The sequence below is a fragment of the Zea mays genome, chromosome 8, assembly GCF_902167145.1.
Source record: "Zea mays cultivar B73 chromosome 8, Zm-B73-REFERENCE-NAM-5.0, whole genome shotgun sequence".
NCBI lineage: Eukaryota > Viridiplantae > Streptophyta > Magnoliopsida > Poales > Poaceae > Zea > Zea mays.
In genome coordinates, this window is record NC_050103.1 from 181,400,778 (window position 1) to 181,420,503 (window position 19,726).

General features: G+C 49.4%; 1 protein-coding gene and 1 non-coding gene across 5 annotated transcripts in view; one reads left to right on the forward strand and one right to left on the reverse strand.

Annotated features, from left to right (window-relative positions):
- LOC100384745 (uncharacterized) overlaps positions 1 to 19,726 on the forward strand; it is a 21,386-nt gene continuing 1,660 nt past the window's right edge. Inside the window, exons 1-14 of one of the 4 annotated variants that reach the window (XR_004851810.1) lie at positions 1 to 538; positions 1,920 to 2,033; positions 2,132 to 2,205; positions 2,304 to 2,373; positions 2,458 to 2,513; positions 2,587 to 2,658; positions 2,761 to 2,855; positions 2,986 to 3,052; positions 17,853 to 17,982; positions 18,063 to 18,290; positions 18,370 to 18,512; positions 18,612 to 18,786; positions 18,918 to 19,008; positions 19,081 to 19,238. Coding sequence is in view for 3 of the 4 variants with exons in the window: in XM_008657121.4 (XP_008655343.1) it covers positions 227 to 538; positions 1,920 to 2,033; positions 2,132 to 2,205; positions 2,304 to 2,373; positions 2,458 to 2,513; positions 2,587 to 2,658; positions 2,761 to 2,855; positions 2,986 to 3,052; positions 17,853 to 17,982; positions 18,063 to 18,290; positions 18,370 to 18,512; positions 18,612 to 18,786; positions 18,918 to 19,238 (1,857 nt within the window). In the remaining variant the exon portion in view is untranslated. Of the gene's footprint in view, positions 539 to 1,919; positions 2,034 to 2,131; positions 2,206 to 2,303; positions 2,374 to 2,457; positions 2,514 to 2,586; positions 2,659 to 2,760; positions 2,856 to 2,985; positions 3,053 to 17,852; positions 17,983 to 18,062; positions 18,291 to 18,369; positions 18,513 to 18,611; positions 18,787 to 18,917; positions 19,239 to 19,726 lie in introns of all 4 variants that reach the window. The other 3 variants (XM_008657123.4, NM_001362421.1, XM_008657121.4) reach the window with 3 other exon arrangements.
- Positions 8,747 to 8,885, reverse strand: LOC111590011 (small nucleolar RNA Z247). The gene has a single exon (XR_004852306.1). It is a non-coding gene; the product is annotated as a small nucleolar RNA Z247 (small nucleolar RNA).

Consider the following 19,726-nt stretch of genomic DNA (forward strand, 5'->3'; position numbering starts at 1 on the left):
AAACACACCCTAAGAATCCCTGTGTTCGTGATATCTTGGTTCCAATAACCTCGCGTCTGCGACACACCAACCCGAACCTTAGGTAGCGTCCCGGTCCGCGGTGCCAGCCACCGCGTGCCGCCGCCTGGGTCTTCCCTCCTCAGCTCCTTCCTGAGCTCGGCGGTGGAATCACGGGAGGAGGCGGAATAGTAAGCTGAGGCGGGGCCATCGGGCTCCGTGGTTGAGGATGCCTGTGCTGCGTAGCGCGGCGCGAAGGGCCCGAGAGGCGCAGGGGCATCCGGCGGCAGCTGATGAAAAAGCTCCGGAGGCGGCGGCAGCAGCATTAGCAGCAGCCCCGGCACCACCGCCGGTGGAGAAGAGGCGGAGAGTGACGAGGGCGGAGGAGAGGGAGCGGGAGGAGATCAGGCCTAGGGAGGTCGTCGCGGGAGAAGGCGGCGACGACGAGGGGGAGCGTGGGATGGACGAACCGGACAGCGCGGCACGCAGCGCCGACAAGCTGACATTCGATGATGAGGACGGCCCCACTGTCCCTGAAGCGGTGAGCTTTTCGTATGAATGTATGATGTTTAATTGTGCCTGCTGCGCTTCGATTGTGTTTCAGCACTCAGACGATTCTGAGAGATGAAATTTTGGTTCCACTGTCTATTTTGAGTTATTTGAGTTTGTGACATTCTCGTCGCGCGGCTTCGCCACTTTATTACTACGCAGCTAAGCTTCGCCAGTTTGGTATTATAGAGCACACACTCGCGCCAGTTTGGGACTATTAATCTCCTGTGCTCTATAAGCGTCTGTTTTGTTGCGCTTGATGAAGGGAGCACACAGCTGTGTACTAATCTACCCCTAGCCGTTAGCCGCGAGAGAGAACAGATGGACGGTGCCTGCGCCGGAGACTCGCCCACGCCGCCGTCTGCATTCCGCGCCACAAATCACCGTCGAAACCCCATCGGCCACCGCCGTGCAGTGGAGCACTGAACCGAGCCCCGTGGTACTGGCGCTTTTGGTCGGGTCCCAGGTCCCAGCACGGCACGGCAGCGCCACCTCCCATCGAGAAGCAACCAGTTCTGGCGAAGTCGTCACACGATTCCGGCGAGCAGTGCCCCGTGGCCGTGCTTAACACGAATCAGACGAGACGGTGCGCCGGGACGCCGGGACCGGGAGAGGGAACCACCGCCGTCTTCCCCGCGTCCGGCTCACGACGCGCCCGTGGATTCGAGCGCACGGCCACCACCGTTGCCCAAAGGAAAATGACTGAGAGAAAGGGACCCGAGAAGAACAAATTAAAAAAAACAGAACACAACTCCATCAGAGATGGATGCGCCTGAACTTCTGCAGCTTCAGATACGGATCCGACGCCACCTCCGCGAGATAGCCGTCCAGGTGCTCCTTGCCCAGCTGCTCCTTGCCTGAGACCAGCTGCTCCTTGCCCGCGCTGGCGGCGACGGCGTCGACGCAGCGGGCCACCAGCCCGACCTGCTCCGCCACATGACCGTCGCACCTGTGCAGCACCTCCAGCGCCCCGTCCAGGCTCCGCAGTGCCACCTCGGCCAGGTACGCCTCCGCCCGGGCCACGAGGTTGTCCGCATGGTGGTCCTCCGTCACGCACCGCAGCTGCGCCACGTTCGCCGCGGTTATCTCGAGGGATAAAATTGACTTTTACCGTAGCTCAGGGAAGGTTAAAGAGGCCGGTAGGTTAATAGTCCCAAACTGGCGCGGGTGTGTACTCCATAATACCAAACTGGTGAAGCTCAGCTGCGGAGTAATAAAGTGGCGAAGCCGCGCGACGAGAATGTTACAAATTCAAATAACTCGTCTATTTTATGCTTTTCCTGCGAAAAGGCGTTACCTTATAGTTTACTTCCGATCATTTCACTTCCAAATGACTTCGGTTTAATCTTTGCCTGCTTGTTCTATAAAAACAGGTCCAGGTGGGTAGTTCACCGAAGTATAGAGTCGACAGGAAGCTTGGGAAAGGTGGTTTTGGCCAAGTATATGTTGGCCACCGCATGTCAGCTACTGGTCCAGGTGCCGTCGAGGTAATAGAGGAATTTCTTTAGTACTACACAACTTGGAAACCTGGAATTTTGGTTTTGTATCAGCACCGGAGAGTAAGCCGTCTTCCTTTCTATCTTAGGTGGCACTGAAGTTTGAGCATAGGACCAGTAAAGGATGTCACTATGGCCCTCCTTATGAATGGACAGCTTACAAGTAAGGCATGATCGTTTATGGATGAGAAAGTGTAAGTCTTTCGGAGACCATTCAACTCATGGGTAGCTGATTGGTTTTCATGTTTATTGCATGTTTAGCGCCATTGGTGGCATTCATGGGTTTCCCCGAGTCCACTACAAAGGACGCCAAGGGGATTACTTTGTTATGGTATAACACTCTGGATTGTTGGAGTATTAGCTTATTTATTTCTGATCGTTTTAGATGCTAGTTAACTTGGTCTTAAAAATTCAGGTTATGGATATGCTCGGACCCAGTCTGTGGGATGTCTGGAATAATAAATCTCACATGTGAGTCATAGTTTTGAGTGAACACGTGATATTGACTTTTAGTTTACCGTTAACATCATTCTTTTGTTAGCAGAATGTCAGTTGAGATGGTTTCTTGTATTGCTATTGAAGCAATCTGCATACTTGAGAAATTACATTCAAAAGGGTCAGTTAACACCGCCAATTATTCTTTCCTTGTAGCTCCTTATTTTCTCTATTTCCTTCTTCCACTAGCAAAAAATTAAAATAAATATGTTTGAGATTTCAGGTATGTTCATGGCGATGTCAAACCAGAGAATTTCTTGCTAGGGACTCCTGGGACACCTGAAGAAAAGAAACTCTTCCTTGTTGATCTTGGCTTAGGTAGGTTAATGTACCTTTTTATCGCTCAACCAGCAGCATCTACGACAATTTGAATTTGGCTGTTCTGTATGTAGACAACAGATTAAGGTGTGTAAATAATTTTGTATTATTTGATTTTTTCTGATGGTAGCTACGAAGTGGAAGGATATTGCAACAGGGCGGCACGTTAAATATGATCAGCGTTCAGATGTTTTCAGGTGATTAGATGAAGCTTTTATAATAGGCATCACTTGTGTTACCCCTAGCATGAATGATGACGTTGATTATGCTGTCACATTTCCTGTCCGTTTGCTGTTCCCCATTAATCCTGAATCCAGCCATTATGCCAGAAATTACCAATACTGTAATCGGTTTTCACTTTTCAGCCAACCATTACTGTCTTCCATTTGTTTTCTCCCTGTGCATTCTGTTGAATTATCTACTGCTGAAGTCTGCAACTGCAGACCAACCTTCAGTCAAGGCTGCAGCTTGGTGAGAACACTAGACTAGAAGTCTGAAACTGCAGACCAACTTTCAAAGGCTGAATATCAGTCAAGCTGTGATGAGAACGCTAGGCTTTTGGTAGGTTAGTAGTGTCCCTTTGCTAATAAGTATTGCAGGCTTATCCTGCAGTTAGGACAGTATACTTTTAACTGCAGTAGCAGTACAGCAGCCAACCTTTACTGGTTTCAGTTCATACACAAACTGAACCTACCCTTGTGTGTGTATATATATGCATCCATACACAAACTGAACCTTTACTGGTTTCAGTTCATACACAAACTGCGCCAACCTTTACTGGTTTCAGTTCATACACAAACTGAACCGTTACTGGTTTCAGTTCATACACAAACTGAGCCAACCTTTACTGGTTTCAGTTCATCCACGAGAGGATCACTAGGCCGTGGTCAAGCATTTGATGCGCTAAATCAAGGGCCTGATCAGGGAGTCGCCTCCCCCAAGATCTGTGGAGAGGAAATGCAGCTCAAGGGCTTCAGCGACAGCGACATGGTAGGCTGTTAGAGTATATTTACTGTGTTGCCACTATTGTAATGGGCTTGGCCCACCTAACTCAGACCATATATATATATATATCACCCAACCCCCTGTTAGGGTTAGGGTTTTGCATTCCAATATGGTATCAGAGGGTTCTTGTTTTTTAGCCTTCTCCCTGGCCGCCGCCGGCACCTTCCCCTACCCCCTGCTTGCCCGCTGGCCGACCACACCCACCCTCCAGCCGCCGGCGCCCGCCGACCGCGCCTCCCCTGCCTAGCTCGGCCCTCCATCTCCGGCGCGGCCCTCGGGGCGCTCCTGCACCGCTGTGCAGCCGCGTGCCCGCCCCTGCCCACGCTGCCGGCCGCGCCTCGCACCTGCCCGCGCTGCCGGCCCCTCCCGCCCCCGCAAGGGCGATCGTGGGGGCGACAGTTCCTCGCGCAGAGGTACCACCAGCCGGGGCGGCGGCCAGAACTGGTCGTCTTTCTACAACCCCTGGATCGGTACCATCTCCATGTGGTCGGGTCAGATTCCCGGTGCCTCTCGCCCTCCGGCTCCGGCCCTCCTGACGACGCCACCTGCCTATGGTGCACCACTGTCATGTACGGCCGCACTTACAAGCGCCGTCGTGACGCCAGGAGGGCTGCAGATCGCGCAGCCAAGGCAGGCGCCACAAATCAGTGGCTAAGTTTAGAAAGATAAGGATTAGTTTCCCTTTTGCATGCCTTAATCATAGGAGGGATTGGTTAAGATTAGTTTCCTTTTCATATGCCTTAATAATAGGAGAGATTGGTTAAGATTAGTTTCCTTTTCATATGCCTTAATCATAGGAGAGATTGGTTGAACCAGAGGCTATATATATGCCGTGTAATAGACTGGGAAATAATCAAGCAAGATCAATTTGAAAGAACACCAGGTTGGGAAGCGTTTGTTACCTACCGTAGTAGGCCGCCTGTATGTATTTATAGGAGATGGAATACCATCATCAGATTACAAAGGGGCTGGCGCCAGCAATCAATCAAATCAATCAAAACAGATTATGATTGATTGGATTCTATCTATAACAGATCTGATTGATTGGATTCTATCTATAACAGATCTGATTGATTGCCTCAGATTATATCTATAACTGAACAGATCCTTTCCTAACTGAACAGATCCTGAACAGATCCTTTCCTATCTTTACACAGGCGCATCACCCTTTCCTTACTTTACAGATACATTCTTAATATTATCTAACATCCCCCCTCAATCATAACTTGCATAAGTTAAGATTGTCTCTGAACAGATCCATCTTCTTCTTCGTCAGAGCTTTTGTAAAACCATCTGCTATCTGGTCATTTGTAGAAATCACTCTCACATCCAGGAGCTTCCTTGCCACTCTTTCGCGCACAAAATGGAAGTCAATTTCAACATGCTTAACACGACCATGAAAGACTGGATTAGCTGTGAGATAGGTAGCTCCAATATTGTCACACCAGATTCTTGCTGTAGGGGGACAAGAAATTTTCAGTTCCTTCAATAGAGACTGAATCCACATCAACTCAGCAGTGGCATTTGCAATAGCTTTGTATTCAGCCTCAGTACTAGATCTTGACACGGTTGGTTGTTTGCGGGCGCTCCAGGATACCAAATTACTGCCCAGAAAAACAGCAAATCCCCCTGTAGAGCGCCTGTCATCAATATCTCTAGCCCAATCTGCATCAGTGAAGGCACTGACCAGCAGAGAAGGTGACTTTGAAATCTTCAACCCATGGTGAAGAGTGTATCGAAGGTACCTTAAGATACGCTTGACTGCTGTCCAGTGATCTGTTGTAGGTGAATGCAAATATTGGCACACTTTGTTCACTGCAAAACTGAGATCCGGACGAGTCAAAGTTAGATATTGTAGGGCACCTACTATGCTTCTATACCGTGTTGAATCATCAGGCCCAAGGGGTTCACCATTGTGAAGGCTTAATTTTTCTGAAGTAGAGAGTGGTGTAGTGGTAGGCTTGCAATTTATCATACCAACTCGACTAAGAACATCTGAGGCATACTTTCTCTGCGAGAGGTGAATACCATTATCTACCTTCTGCACTTCTATTCCAAGAAAATAATGTAATGGGCCAAGGTCTTTTAGTGCAAAATCAATTTTCAGATCCTTGAGCAAAGCTGAGACAACATCCTGAGATGAACTTGCTACAATTATGTCATCAACATATACAAGCAAGAAGATGGTGATACCTTCCTTGATGTAAAAGAACAGAGAGGTGTCTCCTTTGGATGCTTGAAAACCTAGCTGCAAAAGTTTGTCACTGAGTCTGGAATACCATGCTCTAGGTGCCTGCTTCAGACCATAAATGGCCTTGTCAAGCTTGCAAATGTGGTGTGGCTGCAGCTTGTCTTCGTAACCTGGTGGTTGCTTCATATATACATCCTCCTCAAGAATGCCATGAAGAAACGCATTCTGAACATCAAGTTGTCGTAGTGACCACCCTTGTGAAACAGCTAGAGAGAGAATAACCCGAATAGTGGCCGCCTTCACTACTGGACTGAATGTGTCCTCATAGTCAATCCCGTACCTTTGCTTGAAGCCTTTAGCGACTAATCTAGCCTTGTATCTATCCAGAGTACCATCTGCCTTCTTTTTGACCTTGTACACCCATCTACAATCAATAATATTTTTAATTCCTTCTGGTGGAACCAAGTGCCAAGTTTTGTTCTTAGCCAAGGCCTCAAATTCAGCATCCATTGCATGCTTCCAGTTTTCATCACCCAAGGCCTCCGCTAAATTTTGGGGCTCACTAGTGGCAGCCAAACAGCCATACTTGATGCGCTGTATTGTACCATTTTGAAGTCGAGTACGAGGTCTCAGATCTATGTAACCACCTGCAGCTGAAGCACTTTCAGTTCCTTCCATGAGAGACACATGTTCTTCTGATTCTGAAGCACTTTGAAACGATGGTGAAGGAGCTGCAGTAGGTTCTTGTGAAGGAACAACAGAAGAAAAAGATGTAGTGGCAGTTTCTGGTAATGCAGCTGAAGGTGGAGTTGATATGTTCTTCTCTCTTCTCTGGTACGTGGTAGTGATAGGTGGTTTCATATATTGTTTTGTTGCACTCTTGGGCTGAACCTGCTCCTGTTCATGCACTTGGAGCTGCTCAGTACCTATCTCCTGCATTCTGACATCAGAGACCACACTAGGAACAACATCATCAATTGCATTAGCCTCAGTAACATCAGACAAAGTGTGATCAGCTGTATTAAAAATGCCCCTATTGTCAAGGTTGGATGAAGGAAATAAGGTAGAAGGCAGGAGATTAATTTGTGCTCTAAGACGTGCTCCAGCATTTGCATGAAGTTCAGCAAAGGGAAAAATGTGCTCATCAAACACAACATCCCTAGAGACGTAGACACGACCAGTAGAGACCTCTAGACACTTGTATCCTTTGTGCATATTGCTGTAGCCTAGAAAGACACATCTTGTAGAGCGGAAAGCCAATTTTCGAGTATTATAGGGCCGCAGGTTTGGCCAGCATGCACAGCCAAAAACTTTAAGAAAATTATAGTCAGGGGACTGTTTGAACAAGTGCTCAAGAGGTGTAGAGTAATCAAGAAGTTTCGTGGGGGTGCGATTAATGAGGTATGCAGCTGTGGCAAAAGCCTCATCCCAGAACTTAAGCGGCATGGATGCTTGAGCAAGGATAGACAACCCAACTTCAACAATATGTCTATGTTTGCGTTCAGCAGGTCCATTTTGCTGATGCGCATGTGGGCAGGACACATAATGAATGATGCCGAGTTTAGTAAAGAAAGAATTTAGGCGCTGATACTCGCCTCCCCAGTCTGTTTGCATAGCAATAATTTTGGTGTCAAATAGGCGCTCAACCATGGTTTGGAACTCAGTAAATCTTTGGAACACTTCAGACTTATGTTTCAGCAAATAAATCCAACTGAATTTGCTAAAATCATCTATAAAACTGACATAGAATTTTTTTCGACCAACGGACTCGGGGGCTGGGCCCCATACATCCGAGAAAACGAGTTGTAAAGGCTTGGTAGAGACACTTGTTGACACTGGATAAGGTAATTGGTGACTCTTGCCTTGTTGACAAGCGTCACAGACAGACTACTTGACTCACTAGAACATATGATCTGATTATTATTAGCTAATTTTCGAATGATCTGCAATGATGGATGACCCAAACGATTGTGCCATAGAGATGGAGATGACTTGATGGCGCCAAAAGCCCCCCTCCAAGAACTGTCTGATGGAAGGGGATAAAGACCATCTCTGCATCTACCTTGAAGAAGAACCTTCCTCGTGTCCAGATCCTTAATCAAAAAATGATTTGGAAAGTATTCAAGTGAGGCATGATTATCAGATGAGAAACGATGAACAGAAACAAGATTTTTTTGTGCTGTTGGGACATGCAAGATATTATTGAGATGCAAGGGTTTAGTAGGGGTATCAATAACAGCATGACCAACGTTGCAGATGTTCATACCTGCACCACTTGCAGTGTGAATCTGATCTGTCCCCTTGTACTTCTCATGAGTGGTCAGTTTGTCCAGCTGAGACGTAAGATGATCCGTTGCAGCTGTATCGGTATACCAATTTGTATCAACACCATAGCTGTGCATTGCTGCTGCTGCACTCTTGGAATTTGAGTTGGAATAGTTGTCTTCATCATATCGGTACCAGCACTTGCGAGCAGAATGCCCAGTTCTGTCACAAACCTGACAGGTTATTGTGTTACCATCAGATCTGTGCCCTCCTGGACCACCACGCCTTCCTGGCGCATTGCTGTTGCTGCTGCGACCAGGATTAAACCGGCCATTGCGACCCCGGCCACGCGGGCCAGAACTACCACGACCACGACGGGCAGCAACATTAGCCGATGGCTGGGATCCTCCATACAGCAAAGCCATCCTGCTCTCAAAATTGAGGAGTTGCGAGTATGCCTCCCCAACTGAGACAGAATCCTTCTGTGCAACAAGGGCAGAGACCACAGGGTTGTATTCTTCATCTAGTCCCGCAAGGATGTAGGAGACTAGTTCTTCTTCATCAATGGGCTTCCGAGCAGATGCCATCTCATCTGCAAGTGCCTTCATTTTTGTAACATACTCAGAAATTGACAAGTTACCTTTCCGAGTCATGGCCAATGCAATCCCGGTGTTGACTGTTCTTGCCCGGGACTGCACTGCATAGGTCTGTTCCAGCATGTTCCACACCTCCTGGGGCGTGGTGTAGGATGATACCTGACCCATGACTTCTTTGGACATGGAGGTGATGAGGAAGCCGAGGACCTGCTGCTCCAAGGCAGCCCACCGGATGTACTCCGGGTTGCTTTCCTTCACTGTCTTGTCGCCGTTCTTGACGTCGATCTGCTCTTCAGGCGCCTTGGCAGAGCCATCAATGTAGCCCTGCAGTTGTGCGCCACGAATGATGGGAAGAACCTGCGCCTTCCAGAGCGCATAGTTCGACTTGGTTAGCTTCTCAGCTATAGTTTGCCCTAGCAAAGGTGTAGGTATAGCCATGGAGGATGAGCTTGCCATGATATCTCCTGGCGTCTGCTATGGGCTGGGGGTGGCTAGGGTTTGAAGGAGGTGGCTCTGATTACCATGAAAGAACACCAGGTTGGGAAGCGTTTGTTACCTACCGTAGTAGGCCGCCTGTATGTATTTATAGGAGATGGAATACCATCATCAGATTACAAAGGGGCTGGCGCCAGCAATCAATCAAATCAATCAAAACAGATTATGATTGATTGGATTCTATCTATAACAGATCTGATTGATTGGATTCTATCTATAACAGATCTGATTGATTGCCTCAGATTATATCTATAACTGAACAGATCCTTTCCTAACTGAACAGATCCTGAACAGATCCTTTCCTATCTTTACACAGGCGCATCACCCTTTCCTTACTTTACAGATACATTCTTAATATTATCTAACACAATTATCCAAAACTGCTCTTCTCCCTTGCCTCTCTCAAGCCATCGGTGAGGAACCCCTCACGGTGAAGGTCTGGAGCGCGACTACGAACTGCGTAGCCGCGGTCCAGCGACGTTGGGCGTCAAGGCGTGCAGGGAGGGCGAGCAGCGGCTGCTTGGGCGCCGGCGCTGGGGGAAGAGTGCGAGGGGCTCCCCTGGCGGCCGGTGGCGGTCCCCGTGCCAACTCCAGCTGCTCGGCCTGACGGGCGAGACTCATGGCCCCATCAAGTGTCTCCGGGTTGTGGATGCGAACGACGTGGCTCAACGGCCATTCCTCCGTCGGTTCGTTCTTGTCTTTTTTTATGACATTTTGATTTATAGCAAGACCTGGGCAGATAAAGACCTGGGCAGATCACTTGCACCACATCCGCGCCGTCCTCGACGAACTTCTCGCCATGTCCTCTTCGTCAAGCGATCCAAGTGCATTTTTGGGTCCCCATCGGTGGCGTACCTAGGCCACGTCATCTCCGCCCACGGTGTGGCCATGGACCCGGCCAAGGTGCAGGCCATTCACGACTGGCCGACACCTCGGTCGGCGCGTGCGGTGCGTGGGTTTTTGGGCCTCGCCGGGTACTACCGCAAGTTCGTCCACGACTACGGCAAGATTGCAGCACCCCTCACCGCGCTGATGAAGAAGGAGGGCTTCTCCTGGAGCGACGAGGCCCAGGCAGCCTTCCAGGATCTCAATATGGCCGTGACCTCGGCTCCGGTTTTGGCGCTGCCGGATTTCACCAAGGCCTTCATCGTCGAGTGTGACGCATCCACACACGGCTTCGGGGCGGTCTTACTGCAAGAACATCATCCGATCGCCTACTTCAGCAGGCCAGTCGCCCCCCGTCACCGCGCGCTGACAGCTTATGAGCGGGAGCTCATCGGGCTGGTGCACGCCGTGCGACACTGGCGGCCGTACCTGTGGGGGCGCGCGTTCTTCGTCCGTACCGACCACTACAGCCTCAAGTTCCTCCTCGACCAGTGCCTTTCGACATTCTCGCAGCACCATTGGGTGGGCAAGCTCCTCGGCTTCGACTTCTCGGTGGAGTACAAGCCGGGCGCCACGAACACCGTAGCCGACGCGCTGTCTCGGCGCGACACCGACGCGGAAGGCTCGGTCTTATTGCTGTCCGCGCCCCGCTTCGACTTCGTCGACCGTCTTCGTCAGGCTCAACTTCAGGATCCGGCCCTGGTCGCCATCCGGGATGAACTCGTGGCCGGCACAAGGGGCGCACCATGGTCGCTGCTCGACGACATGGTGGCATACGCAGACCGGCTGTACATCCCGCCGGACTCCCCGCTGCTGCTAGAAGTGGTGGCCGCTACGCACGACGACGGTCATGAAGGGGTGCAACGCACTCTCCATCGCCTCCGCCGCGATTTCTTCTTCCCCGCCATGCGCCGTGTGGTCCAAGACTTCGTCCGCGCCTGCGCGACGTGCCAGCGCAACAAGTCTGAGCACCTACACCCGACGGGCCTGCTGCTGCCCCTGCCCGTTCCCCAGGCCGTGTGGTCCGACATCGGCTTGGATTTCATCGAGGCGCTGCCTCGCGTTGGGGGCAAATCAGTGATCCTCACCGTGGTCGACAGGTTCAGCAAATATTGTCATTTTCTTCCTCTGGCTCACCCCTACAGTGCTGAGCCTGTGGCCCAGGCATTCTTTGGCGAGATCGTTCGCCTCCATGGGATTCCTCAGTCCAAGGTGTCGGACCGGGACTCCGTGTTCACCTCGGCGTTCTGGAAGGAGTTAATGCGCCTCACAGGCACCAAGCTGCACATGACGTCCGCCTTCCACCCGCAGTCCGATGGCCAGACGGAGGCGCCAACAAAGTCATCGTCATGTACCTTCGGTGCTTCACTGGGGATCGGCCCCGTCAGTGGTACGTTGGCTACCGTGGGCGGAGTACGTCTACAACACGGCGTACCAATCATCACTCAGGGACACTCCTTTCAAGGTGGTTTACGGCAGGGATCCTCCCTCCATCCGCTCTTATGAGCCTGGCGATACCCGGGTGGCGGCGGTGGCCAAGACAATGGCTGAACGCGAGGAGCTCCTAGCGGATGTTCACTACCGCCTGGAACAAGCCCAGGCCGTCCAGAAGAAGTTCTACGACCGCCTGCGCCGACCGGTCTCCTATACCGTGGGCGACTGGGTGCTGCTGCGCCTGCGTCATCGGGCAGCCTCCTCCCTTCCCCACGCGCCCAAGGGCAAGCTGAAGCCGCGCTTCGTCGGGCCGTATCAAGTCACAGAGCTCATCAATCCGGTGGCAGTTCGCCTAGCGCTACCTCCGCGTGCCAAGTTGCACGATGTCTTCCACGTCGGCCTTCTCAAGAAGTTCGTCGGCGCCCCACCAGCTACACCACCTCCTCTTCCACCCACTCACAATGGGGCGGTGATCCCAGAACCGGAGCAGGTTGTTCGGTACAGGTTGGCCAGGGGTATTCAGCAGGTGCTCATCCGCTGGAAAGGGCAGGCCACTACTGATGCTACATGGGAAGATGTCGCCGACTTCCGCGACAAATTTCCCCATTTTCAGCTCGAGGACGAGCTGATCGTCGAGGGGGGGAGAGATGTCATGTACGGCCGCACTTACAGTCGCCGTCGTGACGCCAGGAGGGCTGCAGATCGCGCAGCCAAGGCAGGCGCCACAATCAGTGGCTAAGTTTAGAAAGATAAGGATTAGTTTCCCTTTTGCATGCCTTAATCATAGGAGGGATTGGTTAAGATTAGTTTCCTTTTCATATGCCTTAATAATAGGAGAGATTGGTTAAGATTAGTTTCCTTTTCATATGCCTTAATCATAGGAGAGATTGGTTGAACCAGAGGCTATATATATGCCGTGTAATAGATTGGGAAATAATCAAGCAAGATCAATTATCCAAAACTGCTCTTCTCCCTTGCCTCTTTCAAGCCACCGGTGTGGAACCCCTCACGGTGAAGGTCTGGAGCGCGACTACGAACTGCATAGCCGCGGTCCAGCGACGTTGGGCGTCAAGGCGCTTGACAACCACCGACGACCCCGACACCACCTCCACTCCAGCCTCTGGGGCCATCTACCACAACACCATGGTCCCCGTTCGCCGGAGGTTGGGACACCAACACCCTCGCTGTCGCCTACAGCACCATGGCGCTGGCTCCACCATCCTCTGACTGGGTCATCGACTCCGGTGCATCCTATCACACCACTCCCACTACAGGCATGCTATCTCACTCCCACCCACCCCTTCCACACACCCCACCTCGATCGTCGTAGGCAACGGGTCCACTCTTCCCGTCACCTCTGTAGGTACCTCGGTTCTCCCTGGACCGTTCTACCTCAACGATGTTCTCGTAGCCCCTCACATCACTCACAATCTCCTTTCTGTCCGTCGGTTCACCACCGACAATTCTTGTTCCATTGAGTTTGACCCTACTGGTTTTTCTGTGAAGGATCTGGCCACCAGGACCCCACTCGCCCGATGTGACAGCGTCGGGCCCCTCTACACACTCCGGTCGTCGTCCACCAGCGTGTCTCCACCTCCCATCCTGGTCTCCACCACTTGGCATCGTCGTCTCGGGCACCCAGGACCTGACGTCATGACCAAGCTTTCTAGCACTTTAGATTCTTGTAATAGGGGACATTCTGAGGGCCTCTGTCATGCTTGTCAGCTTGGCCGCCATACCCGTCTCCCTTTTACTACATCTTCTTCTAGGGCTGCGCAGGCTTTTGACCTAGTTCACTGTGACCTATGGACCTCCCCTGTACTCAGTCTGTTTGGATACAAATACTATTTGGTGATTTTGGATGATTTTTCCCACTTCTTATGGACTTTTCCTCTTCGCTTGAGGTCAGACATGTTTCCCACCCTCACTTCTTCACCTGGGTCTCCACCCGGTTCCATCGCCCATCCGTGCAATGCAGTGTGATAATGGCCGCGAGTTTGACAACCATGCCTCTCGTCGTTCTTCCTCGCCAGTGGCGTCCAATTGCGTCTCTCGTGCCCCTACACCTCTGCCCAGAACGGTCGTGCTGAGCGAATGATTCGCACTACCACCAACATGATCCGATGCCTCCTCTTCCAGGCATCTCTCCCCGCCAGCTACTGGGCAGGGGCTCTTCACACCGCTACCCACCTCCTCAATCGCCTCCCATCGAAGGCGGCGAGCCACCCCACCCCACTTCGCCCTTTACGACACGACCCCCTCCTACGACCACCTTCGTGTGTTCGGATGTGCCTGCTATCCCAACACTTCCGCTTCTGCTCCTCATAAGCTGTCTCCACGCTCCACCCGCTGCCTCTTCCTTGGCTACGCTCCTGACCACAAGGGGTATCGCTGTCTAGACCTCACCACCCATTGCGTCATCATCTCTCGTCATGTCGTCTTCGGCGAAGATGTGTTTCCCCTTGCCGGCTCCTCCCCACCCACCGGCCTGGACTCCCTCCTTGAGTCCGATCCGAGTACCCATCCCCCCGACACCTCACGTCGTGTCATCGGCCCCCTAATTATAGACAAATTAAAGTATCACCTTTAGTTTCCGATTAGAAAGGATAATCTAGTAAACCAATATTTGATTATTCTCGAAAACTGAGAATATAATGTTGTTAAGATATAGAAAATTTCATTACAAAACTAACGCCACTGGAACAGAGTAAAACAGAGTTAAAATGTGTAAGGTGTGGATTATACAAATTTCTAGGTTATTCAATATTAATTTTATACATAAAATAACTTCTAGGGGCTAAACTGCAAAATACAGATTTATTTTTATTTATTTTAATTGATTAATGGACGGAGGGTTGAATACTATTGAGATTAGGGGCTCATTTGTAAGATGTCTAGCCGAAGAGGTATCGTCTTATATGGACCGTCCGATCAGAAATCTGCGACGCTGATTAAATCGCATCTCTGATGAACCCGCACTCGCCCTCACCCGCAAGATCCAAGATCCATGACCTAATATCTCCCTCACCACGATCACGTTCGATCTAATCTCGATGGCGTGGATTTAGTGTGGCGAAGGGTTATCCAGGCATCTAATCATGATCGTTGGTTGGAGATCAATGGTCGAGGACCTCTACCAATACCCCAGCCAGAAGAACGGCGTGGCACAACTTCCCACGGCGGGGCCCTTCGCCGGCGAGATAACCAACCGACGCCCAAACGCACCATCCTACGAACGGATAGGTTCTACGCGTAGAACGGAGCAAAGCGAGTTGATCAACGTAAATATTACTAGTGATTGCGTTGCAGAGAGGTTCGTCCACGGTGTAGCGCGGCGTGGCCGCAACCTCTAAGCTCCGACGAGCAATTGGTGCGGCACCGGTCACCCGGCCAGGCTGGTGATAGCACGATCCTCCTCCACGTGCTTTGACGAGGCTCCCCGACCACTCCTCTGGTTAGGAGCAACAACGAAGTAGAGATGAGCGCGCGACGGCGATCTCCACGGCGGATCTCTCCTCTCTGTGTTCGCTCAGTGCTTCGCTGTGGTCTCTCGGCCCCGACGCCTCCTGGAATTGATGAATTGTCGGGCACCACAGCCGACAGATATAGGTGTCAAGAGGTAGGATTGGGGCCCATCGAATCCTAACCATCGAGATCATTTCGTAACAACCTACGCCCTGCTCGCTCGACCAGTGGAAGACGGAGCTGCCATTGGGGCCCACACGACAGTCGCGGTGAATGTGGAGGCCTTCTTACGCGGGCGCTGGTGAGTCTGTCCTGGGTGCCCCACGTGTCGGTGAGTGTGGGAGCAACTTAGGGCGCGCACGTGAGGAGACCCGAACGGGGTGTTAAGGTTGGTTGACGCACTGGGCCCGCATGTCGGTGCCTAGGCAGGTGTGGGCGAGTTGGCAGCTGAGCAGTTGTGCATGGAGTTGGGCCACACGGTGTAGGTTTGGGCCGAGCGGTGTGGTTGGAGTGGGCTAACTGAGGTCGAATACCGTTTCCCCTTTTCTTTTCTTATTTCGTTTTATGTTTTGTTTCCTATTATTAGATTCAAATTCGAATCCGAATTCCGATCTGTGCACAGAGAAATAAGAAAACCCCGCAGCATGCGATGCAACTATACTTTATTTATTTATTTGCTAATTGTTTAAATAAATGCTCCTAAACACAACCTTTCAACACATCAACATAGCCTTTTAGTCCCAAGCAAGTTGGGGTAGGCTAGAATTGAAACCCAACAAGATGTCACCAAAAAGAGAAAGAGAGAGAAAGGGGAGGGGAAAAGCTTTTGAGAGCACTAAAAGGAAAAAGGCCTAATCACGGGTCGGGCACGTAGATAGCTTCTTTCCAAGCACTTCTATCCAAACACAGCTCCATTGGGATATTCCATTCCTTCAAGTCCCTTTTGATTGCCTCCTCCCATGTCAAGTTTGATCGACCTCTACCTCTCTTCACATTATTGTCCCGTCTTATGATGCTTCTATGCACCGGTGCTTCCAGGGGTCTCCGGTGGACATGCCCAAACCATCTCAACCGGTGTTGAATAAGCTTTTCTTCAATTGGCGCTACTCCTAGCTAATCGCGTATGTCATCATTTCTCATTCGGTCCAATCTTGTGTGCCCACATATCCAACGCAACATACGCATCTCTGCGACACTTAGTTGTTGGATATGTCATCTCTTAGTCGGCCAACACTCAGCCCCATATAACATAGCAGGCCTAATCGTTGCTCGTGTAGAATTTGCCTTTCAATTTCTGTGGCACTCTCGTCATACAGGACTCCCGATGCTTGATGCCATTTCATCCATCCCGCTTTGATTCTATGGTTAACATCTTCATCAATATCACCATCTCTCTGTAGCATCGATCCCAAATAACGGAAGGTGTCCTTCTTTGGTACTACCTAGCCTCCCAAGCTTACATCTCCATCCTCACTAATTGTAGTACCAAAGCCACATCTCATGTACTCGGTTTTGGTCCTGCTAATTCTAAATCATTTTGACTCTAGGGTCTGACGCCATAACTCTAGCAACCTTTAGTGAAAAGAATATTCACTTAATTAAAAGAAGACATTTCTATTATTTCTTTTTTAATGAACTTTTAGTTTTCAAACTCTAATTTTTTTCACTTACCAAAATTTAATATTACAACTTATTTACTTTGGGGAAGCATGCTTTATAAAGAAATAAATATATTATAAAAGATATTTTAACCCGAATCTCTTGGAGAGACTTTAATCCTGGCCTAAGATTTTGGGTGCTACATCTAGCCTAATGGTTTAGGCTTTCGAGTAGCACCTGTAGGTCTCGGGTTCGATCCCCCTCGGGGCGAATTTTTGGCTTGGTTAAAAAAGCTCTCGCTATGCCCCGCCGGCTCCCGAGTTATGTCCTGCACGCCACCCTTCGATTGACTGGGCCTTTGCAGAGTGGGTGGTGACAGCCCGCTAGTGATGGGGGCCATGATTCGGGGATTTTCTTGACCGAGACCATGTTTTGGTCTCTTAATATAATACCAGGAGAGCGGTCTTTCCCTCCCCGACCGAGTTTTTTAGAGACGTTAGATCTGAGATGGATGATGATTTAACATGTGCACCAAATTCCCATGTAAACCAGATATGTTCTCTTGTGTATATATGCATCCATGGTAATGCAATAGAGCAGTTAGTTCACTGCAGCAGCACTCTCATGCAGCAGCACCAGCACTTTCCTTGTGTGTGTGTGTTCTGTGCTCACCTCACTGTTCCTCTTCTACCTCTAGCCTAGCCAAAGTGTTGTGTGTGAGTTTGAGTGAGGTACTCACTTGTGTGGGCCGGCTTGATCCTAACACATGTGAGCTTGCATGTTTCCTTGATCAGTACAGTTTTTACTCCTTATGAACATCTTGCTGCAATGAACTCACCTATTCTAGTCACTACTGGTCAAATGGTCCTGATTGGTATGCATGGTAGTAGCCATTCTTTAACTGGACATGGAATCAGTCTCTTAGTCTCTGTTGAGATGGTACACTAAACATATTGTCACAGTAGCTAGTAAAGCTGTGGTGCTTATGCTTCTTATAGTTGAATCAAATGAAGGAGATACTAGTCTTACTGTTATGATACACTGTTACTGCTGCTGTTTCAGGGGAACATTTCGCTATGCTAGTGTTCATGCACATCTTGGGAGAACAGGTAGCAGGAGGGATGATTTAGAATCTCTAGCATATACACTAGTCTTTCTTCTACGAGGATGTCTACCTTGGCAAGGTTATCAGGTAAAATATAGGATCCTCCAGCCACTTGTATTGATTTGAGTGATGTATATGTGTACTTGATGTTTATTTTGCATCTATAGGGTGACAACAAAAGCTTCCTTGTCTGCAAGAAGAAAATGGCCACCTTTCCAGTATCTCTCTGTTGCTTTTGCCCACATCCTTTCAGAAAGTTTGTAGAGTATGTTGTCAACTTGAAGTTTGATGAAGAACCCGACTATGCAAAATGTGCATCACTTTTTCATAGTGTACTAAGTGTAGTAGGTTCAAATCCAGATGTCAGACCAATTAACACTGATGGTGCTCAGAAGGTATGTTCATATTTTGCATCTGTCATTTAAAAACACATTATTTTGGTTTTTTCTAACCTCCCTTGCATCTTCTCTAAAGCTTATACATCAATTTGGTCAAAAGAGAGGCCGATTTTTTATAGAGGAAGAAGCAGATGAACAACCAAAGAAGAAGATCAGGGTGGGAATGCCTGCAACACAGTGGATAAGTGTCTATAATGGCAGAGTACCTATGAAACAAAGGTACTCTTAGAAGAACTGAAAGTTTAGTTAAATTGTTAACGTACCATGTGTCTTTGTGGCTGAGCCAAAGTAATTCAACGAATTCACTGGGTACTGCAGGTACCACTACAATGTTTCAGATTCAAGAGTTGGACAGCACATCGAAAAAGGGAATGCCGATGGACTGTTTATCAGTTGCATAACATCTTGTTCCGATCTATGGGCTCTAATCATGGATGCTGGAACTGGTTTCACATCCCAAATTTATGAGCTCATTCCACATTTCCTTCACAAAGTGAGTGATCTACACCTTGGTTCATTCTATATAACTTTTACAAAATAACCACTTTGTCAAGTAAAGTTACTAAGTAAGCTATTATCTTCTCTACATTGCCAAATCTAATGGCGGTTTATTTCCATGTGAAGGAATGGGTAATGGACCAATGGGAGAGGGACTACTATATAACTGCGGTTGCTGGGGCAAACAATGGCAGCTCGTTGGTAGTGATGTCTAAAGGTAAAGCAGCTAAAGCTTGCAGCAGTGTCTTAGTATATGAATATTCTTTTGACTATAGTTATATCTATCCAGGCACAAAGTACACACAACAATCCTACAAAGTTAGCAATAGTTTCCCCTACAAATGGATAAACAAGAAATGGCAAGATGGTTTCTATGTAACTTCCATGGCAACTGCTGGAAGTAGGTGGGCTGTTGTCATGTCTCATAATGCTGGGTTTTCTAATCAGGTAGCATTTTTTCCACTTCATCAGTCCCTCCTCAGTTTTTTATTTTTACACTTAGGTTAAGTACGATATATTTCTTATCAATGTTTTCAAGTTGATTCGTGCAGCTACCGACTAGTAGACTAGTCGAGACTAGTCGTGACTAGTCGAACATAAGTCGGTGATTATATTTTTATTATAACTTTCTATATATGCTAAGACTAAAAACATGTTGGAACACTAAAAAACTCGACCTACGGGGGATAAGACCGCCCCCACGACATTATATTAAGAAGACCTCACGCAGGTCGAGAAAACCCCCGAACCCCTGCCCCACCCTTACACAGCGGCACCGTAGCCCATGTGAGAATGAGCGCGACTGAGCCTTAGACCTGTGCTTTGGCGTGGGACAGGCGAGGGGATTTTTTAACCACAGCCTGAAAGTTCGCTCCCACGGGAAGTCGGACCTGAGGAGTGCTACTCATACCACATAACCAACTCGGTTAGAGACC